Genomic DNA, 23,475 nt, shown 5'->3' with positions numbered 1-23,475 from the left:
ATTAATTGTTATTAAGCATTTGATTAGTTTTTAATTTTTTGAATTAATTATTTCTGTTAAGAATAACACCAAATATTAAACAAATACATCTATGATGATATTTTCAAAGAATAAATTAAAGTAATATATTATTCAATTATTTAAAAATATAACTTTTATAATAGAATAAAATACATTGAGATCGAGACTTTAAAGAATTAGTGAAGTTGTTCTCAATATTTCTTCTTATTTAAATACCTTACATGCATATATTTTATTCTTGTTGTCCAAAATATAGATTACACTAAATATCTATACGTCATTGTTTTGTCTATTGCAAATATAAACATATTTTTTTTTTAAAATGAAAATTAGTATTGCTCTAAAATTGGAAATATAAAATAATTTAATTTTAGAAAAACTAAAATTACAGTGATTCTTAAACACATGGTATGTTAAAATAATAATTTATTTTAAATAGTAACAAGTGCAATTTACTGTATGTTAAGTCATATTCTTAAAAAGACTTTATTGCATATCAGAAAGATTTTCCAAGAAAGATGTAAGAAGAGAAATGCACAGAACATCAAATCTTGTACACTTAAGCTTAAACAAGTTTGAGAATTGTCAGATCTTCAAAATCCAGTGCTTTTCTTTCTTTCATAGTTTTTTTTACCGTTAAGATCTTTTGCCGCCGAAAAATTGACAGCCACTATCAACCGTCTGATCAACAAATCCCCAACATCTATGAGGGTCCACCTCATGCAGTGGACCCCACCTGCACCGTTCTAATTCCCAAGTAAGAAAATAAGAGAGTTTTCTCTCTCTATGCTCTTGTCTGTTCCCCCACCACCATCCTTTGAGTCACACCAAAGCCACTGTGATTCCATTCCATCTCTTTTCTTTTCCTCTGAATACCTCTAAAGTTTCCATTTTTCTGACATGGGTATCTCTTATTTTCTGTGTTTTTCGTAGTTTTTATCTTCTCTTGTCTGTTTCGACTTGTCAAGTGTGGTCTTTGTCTGGGGTGCCATCATGCGTTTGGGTTGAAGAATCTGTGAAGTGGGGGGTGTTCCATACGCTGTGGTGCTGATTCTGTTGCTATTCGTGCTTCTTGCTTTTGGTGTGTGTTTATTGTGGTTTCATCTTTTGCGAGTGGGTGTGTGGATTGGTTTTTGGGTTGGAGATGTTGGGCTCAGGTACCAATTTGGTGACCACGGTCATTGGGTTTGGCATGAGTGCCACTTTCATTGTGTTTGTCTGCACCAGAATCATTTGTGGAAGGTTAAGAGGGGGTGTTGAATCTCGGATGGTGTATGAGATTGAATCAAGAATTGATGTAGAACAGGTAAGTTCGGCTGTACCTTTTTCTTCCTTCCCCCTTTTCCTGTTTTTGCTTGTGAACGTGGCTTGAATTTAGGTGATTTGTTCAATTTCTATGAAACTTCTTTCAATAATGTAATCTCTATTTTATTTGGTCATGACTCACCTTATTTTTCTGATCCGGTACTCAGTGTACAAGGAATGAGGATTGCTGCAATTTTCTGTTGTTCTTTCTGACTTTTGATTCTGATGCAAATGCTGCATTCCATATCTAAAAGTAAATCTATGGCTCGGCTATAAGATTTTAATCAGCTGTAAGGAATTGGGCATTTGTATCAATGAATGTGTATATTGCCCCTTAAGTTAATTGCCATTTGTCATGGAGATATCAAGATTTATGCAGATGTTCTAATCCAATTCGTAATCGAGACTTTTTCTATGTTAATAACATTAACAACTACAAAACCTTATCTTACTAGGTGGGGTCGGGTACATATACATCACATGACACTATTGGGCTGGGTCAAAGACCAAATCTTTAGAGTCAAAAACCAAATCTTCTGATGTATTAACACTACATTCGGGTTCTGATGCAGCGGTTCTAACTCATTTAACACTATTTGAGTCATAGAACATGTCTCTTCTGGGTAACAACTTAGCATTAGCAAAAATCTGTCACGAACTCGCGAGTGATCCATGTTTGATATGCTGACAAGGTTTATGTTGGCGTCCTTGCACCACCACCCTCCTTAAAATGAACAAGTTTCATTGTTAATATTTCATATAATTTCAAGTTCATGAATTGAATGTTTCTGGACCCTCCATATAGTGGTGGATCACTGTGTAATTTGTAATTTAGTTTGTCATTCTATATTGTGAAGGTTGGTTGCTTTAGATTTTAATTTTTCATTGTTTACTGATAGCCAGAACATCATGTTAATGACCCTGAATCAGAACCTGTTCTGCTTGATGCAATCCCTACTTTGAAGTTCAACCAAGAGGCTTTCAGTTCCCTTGAACACACACAGTTAAGTTTTAGTCTCTCAATTGTAGGTCACAGAGAACAAGTTCCTATGTTTTCCATGACAGAAGATTTCAAACTGTTACAGTAATTTCTTACCACATAACATTGTTCTTGTAATTTTTGTTATACTAGTTCATAGCACATGATATACAAACAACTGTGACAGATTAATAAGCTCATGTAAGGAGGAGATAGATGTATAACTTTGTTTGCTTCTGCAGGTGTGTAATATGTTTGGCAGATTACAAAGAAAGAGAAGTATTGCGTATCATGCCCAAATGTGGCCACACTTTTCATCTTTCTTGCATTGATATATGGCTGAGAAAACAATCTACCTGTCCAGTATGCCGTCTGCCATTGAAAAACTCTTCTGAAACAAAACATGCCAGACCTGTGACGTTTACCATGAGCCAATCCCTTGATGAGTCTCACACATCAGAAAGAAATGAAAATATAGGGAGACATGTTGAACCTACTCCTACTGCAGCCAGTGACTCTTTACAACCAAATCCAGGTGAACAAGGAGCAAGACAATCTTAGAGAGCTAAAGGGGTTGTTCTGCTAAAGAAGAGAAGAAGAGTGAAAAATTTCTGCTTTTATAGAGGAATGCTTCTAATTATAGATTGGATTCAAATTCTTTGTCTGTGATATGGCCTTCATATTAATCTCTCGGTGGTGTAAATATGTTTTCTTTTGTAGCATATGAAGGCCTAGTTTTTGGTGGAATCTCTTGCATACCATGTTTAAGTTCTTTTCTCCATGGTATCACTAAATCAAGCATTCTACTCGTTAATGCTCAACAGTTAAACAAATGTTGGAACTTGGATTACATATTTTTCTTGTACAATTTTTTTTCATCAGCAATTTTTTTCTTTACAACGCTTCTTGTTTTTATCATAGCATGTATCTTGAAAATTTGGATAGTGAGAAAGAAAAAAGTCATAATTACATTAAGCAACCATTTGTGCCAGCTATTGAGGATCCATTTTTAATAATAGTTATGGCAGAAACCAAATATATACCCTCAAAACGGCCGGTGGTCCTATGTAGCAGCTAATAACAATAACTGCACCTGTAAAATTGTACCGAATATATCTATCTGTAAATCTAATACACTGAAGTATTATAAAGAATTCAAAGAGAAAAGTTTTGTTCTGTCATAAAATATGTTTACTTAGCAGGATAGGTTCTCTTAAGTAATGTTGAAGCTAGAGCAAAACGAATATGCAATACTTGAAGACCAGGAATTCTGGCATAAATGTTAAATCTGTAAATAGCATTAACAAATGTGTTATGATCCCTTTTTCATAATATTGGCTACAAATTAGGAATAATTCAACTTTATAAAACTCCTTCGTAAGATAAAATATGTACAAATATATTACGAAATGTTTTTATTTTCGGTTGATGAAATGTTTTTATTTTCGGTTGATGTAAAAGAAAATGGACTTTAAGTCTAATTCTACCGATATAATTGAAATGAGATTTTCAATCAAATATAATACAATTCATATATATATATATTATAATTTGTTGTGATGTAAGTTGTACATAAAATGTGATTAATAATTGAAAATGTGGCTGTGCTATTTATGGAGGAATAGAGAATCAATCTAGAATGCCTTAAAATGTTTACAAATGGCAGATCATCTTGCAAGTTGTAACTATGATCATGTATCCATGTGCAGTGTGTTAGCTTCAATCTGGTTTTTGCAGGAAAATGAGGAAGCTAATGGAGTTTAGATCGATCTGGTATTTTCATGTGAAAGTGTTGGTGGTTAGTCCTGTCTGTGAGGCAGATGATGATGTTAATATGCTGCACGGTTTAAAGTATTTCATAAAGGTCAATTCTAACTTTGGATTTTAGTGCAAAAATGAAAGGAATAATGACAAGTTAAGGAAGTGGTTTGATAGTTTCAGTGTTAGAGAAGAATCACAACTAAAAGAATCATAACTAGAGAAGTACTCTTGGCCCACTGCTAAAGTTTTATTATTATTTTTATACTTCTAACTATTCATGACACCCCGGAATATTTTTTAATTTTAAATAAAAATATTTAAAAAAGTTTGAAAAATATAAACTCAGATAAAAGAATAACTTTTAAGTACAGTTAAACGTTAAATATTAACGTAAATAAATTTAGTTTTTAAAAATTTAAATTTAAATAAGTTCTATCAAAGTATACCTTTCAAAAAAATAATCTTTTTAAAAATAATTTCAATTTCATAAGTTTAAATGAAAAATTAAAAGAATATAAATTTAAATTCTAAACAATCTTTCTATGATTAATAATTTTCTCATTAATAACTTTGTGATTTTAAAAAAATACTAAAATTCACTAACAATAATTAATGGATATGTTGCATACCATAATACTCATACTCACACATCAACAAAATAATTAAAATACTTGTATTTATTGGCTAACTATCCATAAAAGATATCTATTTTTGCATTCATTATATATTTTACCTAAGTACACATTTTTTTTGTTTGTCATCCCCGATTAAGTTAATCATCATGTATTTTACCTGTCTTTAATGCTGAATTCTAATAGCATCCAATGTGTTATTTTTATCAAGAAAAGGTAGTGCCTTTATATGCCACATACATACAGTTTTTGATAAATAGTGGACAAAAAAATCTTAATCATTTTTTTAAAGAAAATGTCCACCAAATAAAAAATAAGATCTTTAGTTACTCTTATTTTATTTTTATGAAGGGTTTCTTAACCATTTTACCCCCATCATTTTTAATTTTTGGGATTTTTTTGTGAGACTGCAATATTCACATTTCTTGGGTGTTGATAACCCTAAACCCTAAAATACATACACTTCACATATCAATAAATTAATATTTTATTTATTTTTAATGTAAAATATTATTATAATAGTTTGTGAAATGTATGTATTTTACTTTTTCGGTGTAAAAGAAATCTTTTCCTTTATAGTTTAATGAGTGTACCGGTGACATCCGTACGATTGACCACATGTCTCCCCATTAATGCACCGATCGATATTATGTCTCGGTTCTCATCAATGGATTGACCGACACCACGAATTCAATTATGTTTAAGTAGAGTTAGTGAAACTAATCAATGGTTAAGAGTTAGGTAATGTATTCCTAAACATGGTCCAACTCCCTAATCTGACCCAATAAGATAGATCCACTAAAATAATATAAATAGCACAGATTTCAAGAAACAGGTACATCATCATACAGTGCTTTGGCTACCGAGCGCCGAATACTAAAACTAACTTGAGCATTGCAGGTACCATCCAAGTCTGTGTTACCGAGAGGTGGAAAATGAGTAGAGAGGCGGAAGGAACTCGCAGGGAGAGAAATTGGAATGCAAACCGACCGATCGAGGAAGGAAAGGAGCAGTCTCAATAGTTTTTTGGGCCCCAACCCCGTTCGAGAACAATTGGCGCCCACCGTGGGGCCGAGAGAATTCGTGTTAAGAATAAGGTAGATGGTATCAACCTGAAGCATGGCAAGGGAAATAATGTCTAAAGCTGAAAATAAGACATTGCTGATGTCTCTGCAAAGAGAGATGACCAAGATGAAGAGAAAGAATGAAGAGATCACCCGGAAGAATGAGGAGGACTTCGGAAGGAGAATGAAGAGATGAAGGAGGAAGTTCGTCGAGGGGGAACCGTCTACTGTACCGACCAACCTTGTCGGTAGTTAGTTCACTCAAGAAATTCCAAGAATCAGGTATGTCATCATACAATGTTTTGACTACCGAGCACCGAATACTAAAGCTAACTTGAGCACAGAGTGCCTTCTGCAGGTACCATCCGAGTCTGTGTTACAAGAAGACGGGGAGGTGGAACGAGTAGAGAAGGGGAAGGAGCTCGCAGGGAGAGAAGTTGGACTGCAGACCGACCGACTGACCGAGGAAGGAGATGACCAATCTCAATAGTTCTCTGGACTCCAACCCATTTGAAAACAATAAAAGTAGAAAATGCTTTGAGGAACATTGTTGTGTGGCTTGTAGGTTTATTCTATAACTTACTTTGAAGTTTCATTATATTTTTTGATATCGATAGCGTTATTCTTCATTTTTAACTTTGATAAATGAAAATGATGTTTTATATTATAAAGTATTTTTTCAATAATATGTGATTTGTTAAGTTTAATAAACTAAAAAAAATATAATTATAGTTCCTTTTAAAAGAAAGCTAAATTTCTTAATTCCATACATATAATTTATTCATTTTTTTTTTATATTTTTAAAAATCTCTTAAAATTTAAATTTATATCAATTTAATTCTTCTATCAAATTATTCAATACGGAGTGAAGGTACCAAATCAATTTAAAAATTAAAAACTTTAATTAAACTTTTAATAATACAGTTCAAATTGAATAAATTATATAAATAGGAAGCAATTAACTAATTTAACTTTTTATAAAGATAATTAGACAAAATTTAAATAATTATTTAGACAATTAGATAAAACATCAGTAACGTATTGCTAAAACATAAGTTAAATCATTGTTAAAATATTAAAAAAAAAAAACTTACCAAAACAATCAATAACATATTCCTAAACAAAAGAATTTAAATAATTAAATAAAACACAGTTTAAATAAATAATTCAATAATAAACAAAATATTAAAAAGATATGATAGAAACATGATTTCATTGAATATGTTTAGGGGTGGAACCCGTTCGGCCAAAGACAGGACATGCTGAATTAAAATGAAAACATATTTTTTTATTATATTATTTAATAGATATAAATATTTAGTAATATTATTACTTTAATACTTAATATTTATCAATTAAGTTTTAATTATTAATTACAGTGGATCAATCTATTACTACTAATTTTTATAGGTAAAAATGTGGAAGTAAACCTAAATATTTTTAGACAATATACTATAGATTCAAGAAACCTAAAACTAAAAAAGAAAAAACTTTAGCTATGCAATGAATACTCCAATGGAGTGAGGCTTTGTGAACAAGAGGAGGGTGCATTAAGTAGTGGTGAGTTACTAATTTTAAAAAAGTGATTATCAAAAAATTATTTTTGTAAAAATATTTTATGTTTGATTATCATTCTTCAAAATATTTTTAAATAAAAATGTCTTCTTGTATTTTTCTAAAATAGTTTCTACAGTAGTTTATATTTTATAAATTACTCAAAATAATAATTTATTAAGTTTTAAGTTATTGTAAATTTGAGTATATATAATTAATTTTTTATTAACAAAAATTTATATTCTTTAATTTTATTTTTTATCGTCTAATTTTTTCATTAATTGACTGACATAATTATCAATCATTATTCTGTTTATTTATATTTATATGTAAAAGATATGATGTTTTATAATTATTATAAAATGGTATTGTGATTAGTAAATAATAATAACATGTTGAATGATAATGATAGTGACTTATTATTTTAAATTAACTGCAAATTTCTGAAATATATGAAAAAAATAAATAAGATAACGGAACAAGAAAAAAGTTACCTCATCCAATAAAAATAAACTGAAGAAATTTAATTGTTGGAAAATATAATTATTTTGAATAGTTAACAAGAATTTAATTGTAAATATCAAAATTTAAGAAGAATTTAAAACTGAATTAAGCCTTAAATAATTTGTAAAATGTGTTTTCAACTTATTTTTAATTTCTATTTAAAAATAAATAAACAAAGAGTTTAAAAGAATATAGTAGCTACTTTTTCTGTTAAGAAACAATTATCTATGCCACTAGAATCAATATTAAGAGTAAAAGGGTGATTTATCACGTTTTGTACGAGGTGAAAAGAGTAAAATAGTTGGTGAGAATAGGAGAAACCTAAGATATTAGAAGAAGAGTTGAATTGGGTGAAAAAAACACATGAAGCAATTCTACACCTGACTTCTACAACAACCCATAGGCAATTGCTTCCTGCACCCGATCAATTGTGACTGGCACCCGATAAACTTTTTAAAATCCCATTATGCCCTTGTCTTGCGCAGAACAACAATAACACTACGGAAAAAATTATCCGCAAGTCAAATGTCTCTTGCGGATAAAAATATCCGGAGGCCATTCTTCCACAACTGCGGATAAAAAAATCCGGAAGCCAAGTGCTCACTACAGATAAAAATATCCGAAAGCCATTCTTCCACAACTGCGGATAAAAAAATCCGGAAGTCAAGTGCTCAACTGCGGATAAAAATATCCAGAAGCCATTCTTCCACAACTGCGGATAAAAAAATCCGGAAGTCAAGTGCTCAACTGCGGATAAAAATATCCGGAACCCAGTCCTGAACTGCGGATAAAAATATCCGAAATGTAATAGTAAATTACGGATAAAAACGTGCGGAACTCAATAATGAATTACGGATAAAAATATCCGGTAGGCATGACAGAGTACCTTTCTTTGACGATGGTTTCTTCTCCGACTTCAGAAGCTGATGGTGGCGGCTGCTGCTTTGCCTGCAATGATGAAGCTCACTGATGGTGAAGGAAACCAAGAGAGACGACGGTGGATGACGGTGGCAAGCACAAATGAACAAGAAGAAGAATAGGGTTGGGTGCATAAGATTGGGTGCCTATCACATTTTAAGATTCATTAAGGGTAAATTGGACTTTTCCTATGATTTATTAAGGGTAGATTGAACTTTTACTATGTGTGATTGGGTGCTAGTTAAAAATGATATGGTGCAGGGAGAATCTGCCCAACCCATAATGTCAGTAACGCCCCAATAAACAATAGAAAAACATCCTCAACTTCTGCTAGTCACACTCTCTCCCTTCAAAATCATCACAACCCAGCACTTTCTCACTCACTATCAAACACTCAAAGTTTTGTACTTGTGTTCCATAGAACACCCAGAAGTCAAATTTCAATCTTTTCAATGGAAGAGGCACCCTCATCAATCCCAAGACCTCATTTTGTCACTTCAACAAGCCACTTTCATGGCCAAGCAGTTACCATCATCATCCACCGCCAACCCCACCCATCTCCACCAAATCCACTCTTCCCTCCACCAAGCTCACCGCCACCTCTCCTCCTTCCTCTCCGCCCTCCAGCTGCCGCCTCCGTACGCCGTCGAGTCCTCTGCCACCGCCGAGCCGATGCAGGTGGAGGACGGTGGCGATGGTGGGAGTGATGATGAAGAGACCACTTCAAAGTGTACCATTGACTTGGTTGAGGAGAAAATGAGGCAGTGTTTCATCAAGAACAAGCGCCCCAAAACGACGATCGCAGAGGAGAAGGGAGTTTTTGGTGATGGGTATCTGGAGCTAGTCAGGGACTATGATCCGTATGATGTGAAGTTGAGGTCGTTGGACCTTTTGTATCAGTTTCATGCGTGATGTGGTGTGTCAGATGTGATAATAATGTTGCTAAATTTTCTTAATTGTTTTTGTTCTGACTATAGAAATTTTTAGTTTTCTTTTGTGATGATTGGTTTTGTTGATGGATATGGAATGGAAGATTTGGGTTGTATAGTTAGCTCAGTCCATTAATTAATCATGTTTAATGTTAGTTCTTTGTAGATTTTCTCTGATTTCATACTTTGCTGACTTTTCCTGATTGCATAAGAAGATAGCATTGACTTACCCAACAATTGTGACTCCATCATTGACTACAGATGGAGTATCTGTCTAAGTTGACAATCGACAAGGACCTGAATTTGATTTTGGTATAACAGTACTACAAAAATAATAGCATGGAGTTAAAAATACAAATATAATTAAGGGTGATACATAATTTTATTGATCAATTCTAAGTAAATTATTATTCAGTTACACATTTAAATTGACATATGGTTTTATCACGTTTATTTAACATCGTGGGAAAATTCCACAATTGCAATTGTTTTGCGGTTTGGACACACTTCAAAGCCTTGACATTGTGGTAAAAATGGCAGTTGCTGACCATTTGTTTCAGCTTCAAGAATAGATTGCTCTTCATTTCACAACGTAGGGTGGTTGATTCAATCCAGTTACATTACCTCTGTGGCAGTTAAACTTACAAGCTGTGTATTGCACACGGAGTCTACTCTAATTATATTCACAGAATGTACACAAGTTATGCTCAACTTTATTTTCAGAGATAAACACATGCATGCCCGTGCTTGAAGTCTTGGTAGTTGGAAGGAGAAGACTCTTGGGAATTTAATATATCGCCAATCTGAGATGCCACTACATAGCTCTCTTTGAGACGTTGGTTCTCTATTTGAGTGCATGTATACCTGCAACAAAGAGCTTGTGAATCTCTAGGGACTTCTGCTTGAGGTTGCTCTTCAAATCCACAGTAATCCAGATTGCTACTCCTTAGCGATCATGTTATGCAACTTAACAAAATCGTCCAATGTTAGTTCCTCAGGTCTTGACTGTAAACATCAGAAGTTCAGATGGGTCAGCACAGTCCTTAGAAAACAAAATACCAGAAATGAAGTTTACTGAGGGAACAGAAACAAAAACATAAAATTAAAAAGAGTAGTTGCACACGCTGATCACTTACAGTAGCTAGAAGACCTATGCTTGTTAAAGCTTCTTCGATCTCAAGGGCTGTACATATGTGCTGAAGTGACTTGCGCAGCATCTTACGCTTCTCATTGAATGCTGAATTAACCTACAAATATATAGGACTGAAGTGTCATTGAAATGGTGAAAGAGGTTTGTAACATTAGGACGAAGTGCGATGAAGATCCTTGCAAACTCAATACAAGACAATATATGCCGGAGAAAGAAATACCGTTGAAAAGAAGCTTTTAGTGGAAGAAACATGGGGATATTCTGATGGTAGCTTCAGCTTGAACGAGACAACAGCTGCATCAACCTACACATATGAAAATGAGTCATATTGATGATTTTTAAATTAAGATGTTACATGCATATTTAAATATCATATCACTTACATTAGGCTGAGGGAAAAAATTGGTTCTTGGGACTTTAAATTTGTACTCTGGCTCTGAAAAGGAAAGTCCGAAGTTAGGCATAAAATTAACCAAATTGTGGGCAATGGATAACAAACTCTCTATATGCATCTTGATGTACAAGCTATTCCTCAAGAGACCACATACAAAGCAGTAAAATCAATACTTTTACAAGCACTTGCTTGATTTACAGTTCCTTGTGTTGTAAATGCCAGAGTTAAGGACATGTCTGAGAGTTAAATCTTTACTGTTACTGGATCAGTTTTACAGGTTTAGTTTGATTTACTGTATGAAAACTTATGATCCTTGATTGTAAAAGGATTATTTGTTGAATATATACCTGAATAGAAATTGACAAATACATTGATGGGACGATACTCAGGGGTGCGGAGTGATGATACTACCAAGCGGACAGCAGTCTCCTCCTGTAATGATTTGATCTGGTTAGTAAGAACTGTTACTGAATGAAGTTTCCTTTATTATTGGAAGTAAGTTGAACTCTTGTCATTTTTGGAACGGGTGTTAACTTCAAAGATAAGAGATTTAAAACCTTAAAAGGGAGGTTGATAGAAACTGGCTCAAAAAACTCTCATTTGATGATGTACTATCTTATGCAGATACTGACATTAGTGATATATCAATATATGTGGAGAGGATTTACTACAGAAGACAAAAAAACTAAAACAGAGGGTATTAAAGAGACTGCACTCTCCCTCAACCTTCTCTGCATTTTTGCTCACCCCTCTCTATCTTCCCTCTCCTTTATATCCATAAAGGTCAAACTTTCCCTTTCAATTACCCTTGACTGCTTCATTAGCTGAATTGACTATTCCTTCCCTCAGAGACCTAGATCCGTCCCTATTTCTCCTAATGTACCCTTGGCGATAGGTGGTTTTGGTTTCTTCACAGAGGTTCATTATACCTGGCTCCAACGTGTGAGGTCTGTGGAAGGTGAGATGTATTTAATTATAGCCCCCGTTTGTAATAAAAAAAGAGGCTATTTCTGTGAGTCCTCAAACACTAGATCAAAAGGCTACAATCTTATTATATGCCAATGTCCACGCTTTGAACACAAAAAATATTACTTCAAAAAAAGAAGAAAAAGGAAATGCAGGGAAAAAATAATGTGGCCTTTAGATATCTTTATAACTTGGGTTCTTTAGTATCCAAAATAAGTTTCACAAAGGTCACAGCTCTTTTGCAATCTCAGCCAGTTCTTGCCAACAGATTTAATCATAATTTTGGCCCTACCACCAAAATTCTAATTTCTATAATTTCTTTCTCTGTTCTAAATAGTTATATATGTGCCTCAAGCTGATAATACTGATCAAGATGCAAAAACAATGAACATGAGAAGAACGTCAGATGAAGTAAATGGTGAGTGATAGGAATAGAGATATTAGAGGTTAGGAGATAATGAGAAAAACTAAAAACTAGACAATAAATTAAAGACACTAGAGAGCTATCAATTCGAACCTGGAGCAATAGAACCACTTCTGAGAAAATGTCACCCATCGGAAGAAATAATTTGATCACATCTGTACTGATATTAAAGGGAATGTTAGCAACCACCTGAAAACAACAAATCATACCAGGCCAATTCAGGACTTGCACTACGTTTTCTGGCATATTCTTGGAAACTTTAGCAGCAGAACAGAACACCATAACTTCATAGTTAATATATAGCTGCCTAATTTAGGACCCTGAAGTTAAGCTACCAAATGAATTTATTTAGGCTTATAATATTAATAGTGGAAGATTCACAACAATAACATATATATAAAGCATTAAAAAAGTGATTTGACCCATTACACCCACCGAATTTCTCTCTGCCATGCCACCCATACAACCACCCATACAAAGTGCAAGCTAAGATTTCTAACTCTTACAGTGATGAGTGGAGCAGAATGGTAAGTTCAATTCCTTTATTAATTTTGTGAACAGCAATATTTATTTTCAAAAGATTTATTCTGACTCCTGAGCTACCTAAAAGGGTTTTACTACGGAAAGATCTCCAGTATTGAGTCTAGAAACACGTCGGTAAGGATTTCTTGTGTTCAAAGTTCATGCCTTGGACCACTGAACTGGCCTACATAGGATTGTGGGCTCCTAGATTGTTAGCACATATCAAACATGAACTGCCCAAATTTTGCATAGCTCATATTAACCACTGGAAACTCCCAAATTGATACCCCACAAGCAACTCAATATAGTGGATTTTTTTTAAAAAAATATTATTGTCAGAGATATAAGAAATATACCTTATATTTCTAACAATTATCATATCGATTCAGTTCTAACTTGAAAGGCTTAGGCTTCAAACGTAACATTAGTTGTGGAGATTACAAAATCAACAATTCTTTTTATTCCAAAAACAAAATGATTAAGATGAAACAAACATGACTTTCTAAAAGCTGACAGATAATTAAATGAAGTAGCTTGCTAGTTTAGGACGTAGAGCCTCACTTTGGCTTTTCTGGATTCCGAAATTGTGCTTCCAACCAACGATGACATATGAGAGCGCACATGACATTTGACAATATCCTCGGTCAAAACCTATATTTGTTTTAATCAAAGCATGAACATAAATCATAATTTATACAGAAAAATTGCTCTTGACTTATCATAATTTCAGCAAAAGAATCAAACATATGACAGAGAGATTGGAGAATGAAATATAGACTTGCAGAATAATGAACAAACTAAAGTAACAAATGAATTGAAATATCAAGAATTATGAGGAAATTACAAACTGTGACATTACTTTTAAAGGCAATAAGGAGAAATTGGGGGGAAATAACCAATGCAAACGTGCTCTAGACTCTGATTTCAACAATCAAGGCCAGACAAGGAGTATCTATCAGTAATTCTCAATCCTCTCATGAAAGATATAGTCTAGATGAACACTATAAGTAAATAGATTTCAATGTTAAACAACATCAATTAGTATAACTATAGTGCATATTGAGCTTCTATAAATGATATGGTAACTGAATAGCCTAATTTACTTCTCTGTAACACAGAATAAAAGCATGCTGCATAAAGTTCAAATTCACCATAAATTATACCTTCAACTTTCCTGAACTTGAAAATCTTTCACTCACGAGGGCAGCCATGTGTTTATCCTGTATCAAATGAAAGATACAAGAAACATAAACTTGAGTTGAAGTAGAAGACAGCAATGAAGAACTATTCACCACTCCAACTTACCACGGTTGGAAATTTTACACAACCTACATTGTGAGCAAAAATATTTACATTGTAGAGATCTACAAATTAACACAAACCAAAAAGGGCACAAATAAACTCGTGCTTAGACAATGAGATATCTTGAACTAAAATTAGTTCACGACGAGGTGAAAATGACTAGACCTTTTCAACTGCAAGAACGAATGCGCCTGAATTCAAAAGAACATTAGTCAGGGAGCCAGTTCCAGGCCCAATTTCCAACACGACATCGCCTTGTTCAATACCAGCCGCACCAGCAAGTTGGTCATTTATCTCAGAATTCAACATATAATGCTACAATTACATCAACACCAAAATGAGCAAAAAACTTCAGAAGCAGATTTATTTCAAACCAAGCCCAAAGCACCCAGTTACACACCCACCAACTGTTTGATAACAGACCCCAGTGAAGCACTCAAATAAATCATCCCAAACAACAACAAAAAAATTACTAAACTTAGAAAACTAGACGTTGCAGTGCTACAACGCAAAATTCAGGTCAAACCAACCATCCCATGTACATACCCACCCTCTGTTCGATGAAACACCTCAACGAAGCATCCCCGTATAACTTTCATAAAAATACCTCAAAAGAAAAACATATTGGAGCACTACAACATAATGGGTCATCCCAAATTTTCTCATAAAACAACAAAATAGAAAAAGAAGGAAACCTGGCCAAGAGATTTTCTGGGGAATCTGCCTTTGGATTTGAGAGCTTTGAGAGTGGCATAGTAATCATCAGCGCTTCGCGTGGAAGCTCTGCTACTTCTTTCAGCACAAACTACGTATGGAGCTCTCCGCCTTACGCCGGCGGTGCTATCATGCGCCGGTTTGCGGTGGCGGTTAAGCAGTGCGGAGTGAGATATTGGCGGGAACGTTTGAAGAGAGCATAGCGATGAAGGATTCATGATTGGTTGTTCCTTACTTGCGCAGTTATCTGTTTTCAAACTTCCCACATTTATAAATACGTAGTTGATAAAAAATATACTGCTCTTTAACTTTAACTTTAAGAACATCAATTTTAATAAAATAAATGTATGTTAATTTCTTAAAAATGGGTACATTTGAAATTATTTATTAGTCTTGCACTATCAAAGTGTAACATTTGAAAGATAAGAAACTCCTTCATTTCATATAATATCACATGCTTATACTATACACAATTTTAAGTTAATTTGGGTATTACAATAAGAGGAAGACGAACAAAAGGGTGTTATTTTCTACAAATTTTATGTCATTTTAAAATTAATTTACAACATTTATTTTGTTTATAACAATGTTTTTTTTTATTTTCCAGAAAAGAGGAATATAAAGAAGGTTGCTTTATTTTTTTTTTCTCTTTGAAGTAAAATTCACTTTATTTAGCTTGAACTTTGAGTCAACTATATTATTTTCCATGTGATATACTATAGAGTTTAACTTTGATACATTATCATCATAATAAACTAAAAAATATATTTATATTTTTTACTCTTTTTTTCTGAATGATTTGGTTGAATTCCAAATTTAAAATCAAGTATCAAATTAAATTGCTTATTATGCGTTAATTAACTACTAATAAATATATATGATTGTATTTTTTGAAAGACTGTTTTAATATTTGATTAAATTTTAATTACAATATATTTATATTTATCCAAACATGATAATAAATCTGTATTATAAGGCTGCATTCCTACATTTTTTTCTTCATGCACCCCTATATTTTTGGAAACCTAAATTTTTCTTGACAGTTTTGAGTGGTTCTGAAATGTTCCATAAGCAAAAAGATATTTCTGAAATAGAAAATCTGCATTATAAATAATGTTTAATTGGTCTATTTCTCATGTTATCAATCCGAATACAATAATGTTTAATAGCGTAAATTAGTCATTTGTAAGACACTATTTCCTATAAACTTCTTGGAACGGTATTACCATAAAAAAAATAGATAAACTTTAAATATATAAGAACATTGCAGTATTTGGTTGAACATTGACTCATTGTTATTTTTTTAATATTTTTGTTAGAAATATTATTGAATTAGTCTCTGTCTTTGTACGTGTAAATATTTACTGGTTTAGTGTGTTGTCATACGCTGTTAATTTGGTCCTATGATGTAATGAATTCTAATTTAGTCCTTGTAAATTAGAACCGAATTAATAACATTTTAGATATAAAAAATAAATTGAGAATCCGCATCATACAGATAGAATAAAATGCATGCTTAATTCCATATTTTCAATGTTTTGTACACATTCATCATAATTGAACTAGCAAAAAATTTAGAGATTCGAGATATACTAAAAATGATTCAGTGGTGAAGAAACAGACAAGACAACTGCAAACTAATACTTGGTTACATATTTTTAGCAAGCTTTTATTTATTTAAACACTATTTTTTTTAATGTTTTGCACATATGCACAAAAATCTAAAAAATAAAATAAGAGAGAAAAAAACTATAAAGTAACTAAGAAGAATTCAGAAAAATAGAGAAACAGATAGACAAAAGCTAATATTAATTACAGATGAACTCACTGATCTGTATATTCAACTATAACCATGTTACAAGATCAATACTACTCTATTTTCTCTGCTCTGATACTTACTGTTAATGTCATACTCACTAGTCAAACAAAAGGCGACGCCTCACAGATTTTGGAAGCTTGTCAGGATTAGACATTTTTCTTTTCATTTTTGAACCCTTGCTGCCCTCACTATCAGCATCATTGGATGATTCTTCTCTTTGTTTTGATTGACGATGTTTAATTTTGGTTGATGGAAAGAACTCTGTGATGTTTAGCTGAGTAGTTCTTGGGTTTGGAGTAGCTGATATTTCATTTTCTTGGCACCTTGATGTTGAACTCTTTCTACTTTTCCTTTCCTGCAAATTTGAAGCACCAATATTTGGTAGAGAAATTAGTTATATAGATATATTCATCAGTCACTCTTTTAGCAGTGCTAACCAGCTTAGTTGATCCAGAAGATATTTTTAGGATCATAATGTTTGTTTGATTATCTTCTACCAACTGCTGTTATAGTAAAATCCTTGCATACTTTCTTGGACTCAGTTAAGTTCTTTATGAATAATCTCAAGAGGGATCCAAAACAAGGGAAGCATAGAATATTAAAATGACAAAGCAAAAGTAAACACAGATTATAGGTAGAATGATGGAAAATAATAAACACCTGCTCCTGCAAAAAACTTTGGACTTCTGCTGGAAAAGCAGTTCCTACTAGGTCCATATTTTCATCAGTAAACAGAAAACTACATCCATCATCTACACGAATCTCAGGAATGCTGCAGTCGTCCAGTAGATCCACCGTTTCATCAAGCTCTACTACATCTTGTTGCACACTGGATTCATTTGATGGAACTTTGCTGGTGGTAATGTTTCCCCCAGCACGTCTCCACTTGACCACATAAAACTGATATCCATATCTCATCTTCACACGTTCTACTGAATCAAACTCATATTGACCAAATAACAAAGTTTCTCGGGTCGGTGTAGACATATCTCTCAGAAAGATGGTGGACATCATAGGAAACATAGTCCGTCGAATGTAGGATGGTTCCCAACGCTGATGGAAGTTTAGAAAATCAATCAGCATCTCAATATTGGGTTTTCCCCACATAATCTGTGGACCATCACTTACTGCAAACATAAATTTATAGAATGAATGTCAATACAATAACGGACTAGCCACTCTAACATATTAATGAATGATGTTCAAAAATGTCTTTGATAAGATTTATAGCACAGTTCAAATGACCTGAAAAGTAACCGTTGTCATTGCACAAATACATGTCAATGATCTCATCTTTGGGAAAGTTTGGCTCCTCTGCAATTTTGTGACAAATTTTTGAGTACCAATTTTCCTCTCTTTTTTGCTCCTTATGTCTCCTATTCTGCCAATCAAATATTATCATTGGAAATTATAAATTACAACCTGTTAAATACATTTAATTCAACTAAAACCAGACAAGACAAACATAGCCTTCTGAGATATATACCGAAACACATGAGAAGCAATGACATTTAAAACCCTCTGGTTTTCTCTGGCAGCCTTCATCATCCTTTGTGACACAGTATTCACAAGAAATTTTCATATGATCTTTCTTGCTGCCAGGATGCCCACAAAATGAGCAATGAGATTGTTTCCTATTCGGGTAGTTTCCATCAACATCTATATTGTCCTCAAATATAGTGCAGCTGGGAATTTGTGAAGTATTGCCCCCTTTGCCTATCTCCTGTAATCTGCATCAAAATCATTCTCAGAATGCCAAGACCAAAATATTTATCCAGGTTATCTAAGTCTAACTTTGTAACCACTCTTTCATTTCTAAACAAAAAGGCCAAGATATAATTAAAGTTTTAATGAAATGGATAGACATCCCTTGAGCTTGTTAAATTTTACAATAAGAATGGATAAGGGACTTTGTCTTGTCACATTAAAATCCTTAAATAAGTGGGGAATTTGTTTAAGTATAAAGCCATTTTTGGATCCCTTTAGTTTGGACTGTGTGCTAATTTGGTCTTCCAAGTCTTCTTCGAGCCAATTATGTCCTTCTATTTCTAAAATTTAGTAAACTTGGTCCCTCTTCGGTTTTCTTCAACCCAAAAACCTACAAACTTTCGTTTTTTACTAAAAATCTTTAGAAATTAAATCAACTAAATTGCTTTCTATTCAAAACTAAGCAAGCAACTTATAAAAAATCATTTTTCTTCCTCTTCAATCCCTAATCTCACATCTTGAAGCATCCTTCAAATTTTGTCAAGTTTCCACTAAATTTCTTACCTATAAACTGTTAAGTGACTTCATGTCCCATTTTAATCATGAACCCCAAATATTAGGACAGAAAAAATAAGTTGAGGGTTAAAAATAAAAGAAAATCAACAAAGAACCAAATTTGCTTAATTTAAAAAAACAAAAGCAATTTTATTAGCTCAAACTCAAAAAGACAAACTTGAGATATCAAGGTTGTGCAGTCCAAACTAGAAGGAGCAAAAGTACAAATAAGCAAAATTTAAAATAGAGCTTCATGCAATTTGTCCTTTTCTCAAGGGGGTATTCCATAACATTTAAATACTTCAGATGATACAACAAAATGTTTATCACTCCGAAGGATCCATACCTATTCAATATATCATCTTCATTAAAAGCTATAACAAAATGAAGTGCATTATCAAGCCCAATTCCTCGAACACCATTCATATCATGATCATTTCCAACCAAAAGAGAGATAGCTATCAAGTGTTTCCTCTTCAATCCAAGTCCAGCTTCAATATCTGACATATTGTAGCATTCAAACGGTTCCTGCATGCAATGAATTTACTCAAATTTGTTAGTAACCAGTGATTTTAAGGGTACTGAATGTTGGATGGTAAGGTTCTAAAAAAATCATAAGCTAAGTGTTTTGGTGCTGAGAAGGCACATTGAATGAGTAATCTTATTAAAAAAGATAAAAAATAGTAATAAATGTATGCAAGAGAAAGCAGGAGTGGTATACATGTAAGGAAAGTTTATAGAGTTGCAACTAAGATGGTTTGGTGATGTGAGAAAAAGACCAACAGAATCCCCAATAAGAAAAATTCACTAGATGGAGGATGGCCCAATGACCAGAGGAAGAGGCAGACCAAAAAAACCCTTACTGAAACCAATAAGATGGACTAAAATCTAAAAGACTGGCCTCCTCACTGGCTCGGGATTATATAAAATACAATAGCTGACCCCACATAATATAAAAAAAAGCCATTGATGTTTAATATGATTAATTGTTTCTTGCTAGCAATATTTTCAAACTTAGATTAAAAATTAAAAATAAACCAGATACATAAATAGAAGTACATCACACTCAAAATATTAATACTCCGTAAGTGTTCTCAAGTATTTCTTTTCAGCATAAAAGGTCCATGCAGTGTCTGCAACTTCAGGACAATTAAAAGGATATACAGGTAAAACTTTTAAGTATATGTTTGAAATCAATCAATTGCTGCCATTGCTAAGTTATGAGGACAGAGAAAATACTACAAATTAATATTAATTTTTTTTTAAGAAGACAAAAAACTATTATAAGAAGAGCAAGTGAACAAATCATTTTATAATATATATGGTTAGTTGAGGAAGAAGCAAGAGGTACACTGACAGATATCACACATTTAACTTTGAACTAAATCAGGCCTAACAATCATAAGTTTGTAACAAGTACACAGACTATAAAAACTCAAAATTAAAGTGATCAGCCAATATTAGTATCCAGATTAATGAAACCATTTAGTAAAAGTCATCTGGTATATAAACATGTGAACTAGGAAAACATAGATCATTTTTTTATAATAAATTGCCAGGAGATAAAATTGAAAATACAATGACCATGGTAACTTACTTTGGAATTGGGACAGAAACATTTTATAATGCATTTGGCCCCAAAGAGGAATGCATCACTGTCAGCTGTGATGCAAGCATCTACATGACCTTCACTATTTAATTGAGCACAGAGTGCTTCGGCCTCTCCTTTAGCCTTTAGTACAGGCATTCCTAGTAGTTTAACCAGTTCCTATAACAGGAGAACAGGTGACTATCAGAAAACAAATCTACAACCTGCATCCATATCTGACAAGTAAGCAATTAAATAAGTGTTTTTGGTATAAGATATATCTGTGAATATTAGGAAAACAAATTTGGATTAAGGTAACATGAGACACGAAAATAGGATCAACATAACAGTTTCAAGTTGGTGGTAATCATCAGGAAATGCAAAAACTTCTCACCACACATTCTTGAACTCGATTTGAAAACATGCGGCTCCTCTCAGGTGAAACACCTTCAGACACTGGCAAGCTAGTCAACTCAATGCCAGAAGACCGAAAAAATCTTGCAATCCTGGCCTGTGTTTTCAATGGTGATGGAGTCCCATCAACAATGAACACAGGAAATGCCCCAAACTGCAAAAATCACCATATCGTGGTCATCAAACTTCAAGTCCATCTTTTGTTTGACTATTCGGAATCTAAGCTAATTTAACAGGTATAAAAAACAAAAGAAAAAATAATTTAGATTAAACCCGACACCATGCATTATACTCCAATACAAGCCTATCAATAAGTACATTTAAGTCTTCATAAAACATAAAAAGGAACAATAACTTAGATAACTCCATCACATGGAGAATGACACTCCAATCCAATACTACCAGAACATTAAGTCTAGATTATTAAACCTAATCGGTAATTTTTTTTTTTGTAAACAATATCGACAGTTCATGCAAACTACCCAATTCTCCCCAACTCCACTCAAACAAAATCAAGAAGGCAATAACACCTCTTAATACAATCATTTGATCCAATCAGTCAATTAATCTCAAATCTTTTTTATTCAATTAAAAGGGTATTAAAAAACCCAAAATCTTCTTCAAAAGCCAAAATTCCTAACTTTTTATGACATTTCTAGGGTAGGAACCTTGGATAAGAGATTGATGGTGCGGAAGAAGGTAAGTCTGAGGTGAGGTTTTCTGACATGAGTGGCTTTCATGGCATTCTCATGCTGAACAATCCAGAATGAAAGGTCCACAGCAACTCGCTTGTTCCTCAAGAAATCAAAATCCTCATGGCGTGCATAGGGCTTTAGCAGCTCCCAGAAATTAGCACCAACACCCATCGCTTAGACAAGAAAAATAGCATGCAAAAACATTGTCAAAATTCAATCTTGTTCTGATCTTCAGTGAATTAGTTGTCGTGTTCTAGGTTATCGTGTTAGGAAGAAAGAAAACCCAGTGTCTGTCATTGGTCGAGACAACGTGGAAAATTAAAATATAGCCGTTGGATTTACTACCGTTATTGGTGGAAGGTGAAAGTTCAAAAGCCCATTTGGGTTTCTTGGACTCAATATTGTACAATTTGGTAGCGTTAGGAAAAAAAAGTGATTTATTTAATATACTATGTTTTAATTAAGGTATAATTAAACTTTAATTTAGGATGTTAGCTTGTTTAAAACAGTTTAATATCTTTCATTAGTCTATGATACCAACCAATCAGAAATTATTGTTAATATAAGTTTTAAGGTAATTTAAATGATGCGTTAGATTGAGTTAATATTTTCTTAATTATTTTTAAGAGTTTTATTTATTTTTCTAAAACTTTTCTTCTTCTTTTTCAAAATATTTATATTTTTCAGTGAAAATAAGTATTTTTTTATTTTAGATAAAAAAAAAATTCATTTTGAAACTTATTAAGAATTAATTTGACTTGATTAAAAGAAATAATCCCAAAATTAAGGAAAGAGTTCAAAATTGTACGAGATTGGATGCAATATTCAAAATCATCAATTAGGGAATTATTAGGATTATATATATATATATATTATTTTATTTTTATTCTTAATTTTAATTATTGTTTTGGTTATTCATAGATTTCAAGAAAAACCTTTCTAGTTCTCTAATTTTGGATTAAGCCTGTAAATCTTTATTGATATATTTTGAAATTAAATGATATCCACACCATTTATAATATAACTATTATTTCATAACTTTAAACACACCAAACTTTATTAAAGAAACTATAATTTAATTAAACTTAAACAATAAAACAATATTTTAAATTTCATAATTTTTTAATATTTCATATAAATTAAAATGAATAAAAAATAATAAGATAAGTTCATAGGAAATTCAACTTTTAAAATTTTTTATTTCTAAAACGTCCCTTCTTTTTCCTTTAGCTACATTGCTTTTATGAGAAATGATAGACGCCAAAACATTATTAATTAAATGTACATTTCAGTTGCGTTCAACGATTTATTAAAAGCTTAGATAATCTAACTTAAATGTAAACCATGTTTGCTTAAGAATTGTCTCTTGAAGTAAAGATAAAGTGAATATTTTTCACTTGAATGTCATCACTTTAAACGATTTTAAGCTTTCTTAAATAAAATTACTTAAAGCAAAATAGTGTCTCTTAAGTTATTGTGCTCAAAATAAGATTCTTTAGGTAAATATAAAAAAAAAACTTTAACCATTCAATATTTTCATTGACTTAAAGTGAAATTC

At 32.6% G+C, this 23,475-nt stretch overlaps 4 protein-coding genes across 5 annotated transcripts; 2 read left to right on the top strand and 2 right to left on the bottom strand.

Moving 5' to 3' along the window:
- The first annotated feature begins 800 nt into the window (after positions 1-800).
- On the top strand, positions 801-3,157 carry LOC137825764 (uncharacterized). Its single transcript, XM_068631535.2, has 3 exons — positions 801-1,327; positions 2,226-2,329; positions 2,548-3,157. The coding sequence occupies exons 1-3, from the start codon at positions 1,166-1,168 to the stop codon at positions 2,864-2,866; spliced, it is 585 nt and encodes a 194-aa protein (XP_068487636.1). The 5' UTR covers positions 801-1,165; the 3' UTR covers positions 2,867-3,157.
- A 5,877-nt stretch (positions 3,158-9,034) lies between these two features.
- Positions 9,035-9,832, top strand: LOC137823636 (AP2-like ethylene-responsive transcription factor SNZ). Its single transcript, XM_068628847.2, is given in 2 exon segments — positions 9,035-9,214; positions 9,216-9,832. Coding segments are annotated over 2 exon segments (459 nt in total). The 5' UTR covers positions 9,035-9,190; the 3' UTR covers positions 9,651-9,832.
- Positions 9,833-10,217: 385 nt separating this feature from the next.
- Positions 10,218-15,404, bottom strand: PFC1 (Ribosomal RNA adenine dimethylase family protein). The gene is made up of 10 exons (XM_068631981.2): positions 15,121-15,404; positions 14,591-14,740; positions 14,287-14,343; positions 13,685-13,774; positions 12,695-12,790; positions 11,559-11,643; positions 11,201-11,253; positions 11,038-11,121; positions 10,804-10,914; positions 10,218-10,672 (listed from the first exon to the last, which is right to left on the bottom strand). The coding sequence occupies exons 1-10, from the start codon at positions 15,355-15,357 to the stop codon at positions 10,607-10,609; spliced, it is 1,029 nt and encodes a 342-aa protein (XP_068488082.1). The 5' UTR covers positions 15,358-15,404; the 3' UTR covers positions 10,218-10,606.
- A 1,505-nt stretch (positions 15,405-16,909) lies between these two features.
- LOC137826549 (5'-3' exonuclease family protein) lies at positions 16,910-22,224 on the bottom strand. Of its 2 annotated transcripts, XM_068632551.2 has the most exons (8): positions 21,891-22,224; positions 21,203-21,376; positions 20,818-20,988; positions 19,567-19,748; positions 18,445-18,688; positions 18,204-18,339; positions 17,619-18,085; positions 16,910-17,313 (listed from the first exon to the last, which is right to left on the bottom strand). In XM_068632551.2, exons 1-8 carry the CDS (start codon positions 22,086-22,088, stop codon positions 17,056-17,058), a joined length of 1,830 nt encoding a protein of 609 aa, XP_068488652.1. In that variant the 5' UTR covers positions 22,089-22,224; the 3' UTR covers positions 16,910-17,055. The 2 variants fall into 2 exon arrangements, with proteins under 2 accessions (XP_068488652.1, XP_090150721.1); XM_090294595.1 differs by lacking the exons at positions 20,818-20,988; positions 21,203-21,376; positions 21,891-22,224 and adding an exon at positions 19,942-20,117.
- Between the last annotated feature and the right edge of the window lie 1,251 nt (positions 22,225-23,475).

Source organism: Phaseolus vulgaris, chromosome 8, assembly GCF_051622355.1.
Source record: "Phaseolus vulgaris cultivar YP4 chromosome 8, ASM5162235v1, whole genome shotgun sequence".
NCBI lineage: Eukaryota > Viridiplantae > Streptophyta > Magnoliopsida > Fabales > Fabaceae > Phaseolus > Phaseolus vulgaris.
Note: the sequence above shows the minus strand (reverse complement) of the source record. Positions and strands in the feature narration are given on the sequence as shown.

Bases quoted from the DNA above. Each gene is read 5' to 3' on its own strand.
- LOC137825764 (XM_068631535.2), top strand. From the start codon at position 1,166: ATGTTGGGCTCAGGTACCAATTTGGTGACCACGGTCATTGGGTTTGGC. The intron at 1,328-2,225 runs GTAAGTTCGGCT...GTTTACTGATAG, and splicing joins CAAGAATTGATGTAGAACAG to CCAGAACATCATGTTAATGA. The intron at 2,330-2,547 runs GTTAAGTTTTAG...TTGCTTCTGCAG, and splicing joins AGTTCCCTTGAACACACACA to GTGTGTAATATGTTTGGCAG.
- PFC1 (XM_068631981.2), bottom strand. From the start codon at position 15,357: ATGAATCCTTCATCGCTATGCTCTCTTCAAACGTTCCCGCCAATATCT. The intron at 14,344-14,590 runs GTCTAGTCATTT...CATTTGATACAG, and splicing joins TCGTTCTTGCAGTTGAAAAG to GATAAACACATGGCTGCCCT. The intron at 11,254-11,558 runs GTATATATTCAA...TTTCCTTTTCAG, and splicing joins ATTTGTCAATTTCTATTCAG to AGCCAGAGTACAAATTTAAA.
- LOC137826549 (XM_068632551.2), bottom strand. From the start codon at position 22,088: ATGGGTGTTGGTGCTAATTTCTGGGAGCTGCTAAAGCCCTATGCACGC. The intron at 19,749-20,817 runs GTAAGTTACCAT...CATTGCATGCAG, and splicing joins GTTTCTGTCCCAATTCCAAA to GAACCGTTTGAATGCTACAA. The intron at 17,314-17,618 runs GTGTTTATTATT...TCAAATTTGCAG, and splicing joins AAAGTTTTTTGCAGGAGCAG to GAAAGGAAAAGTAGAAAGAG.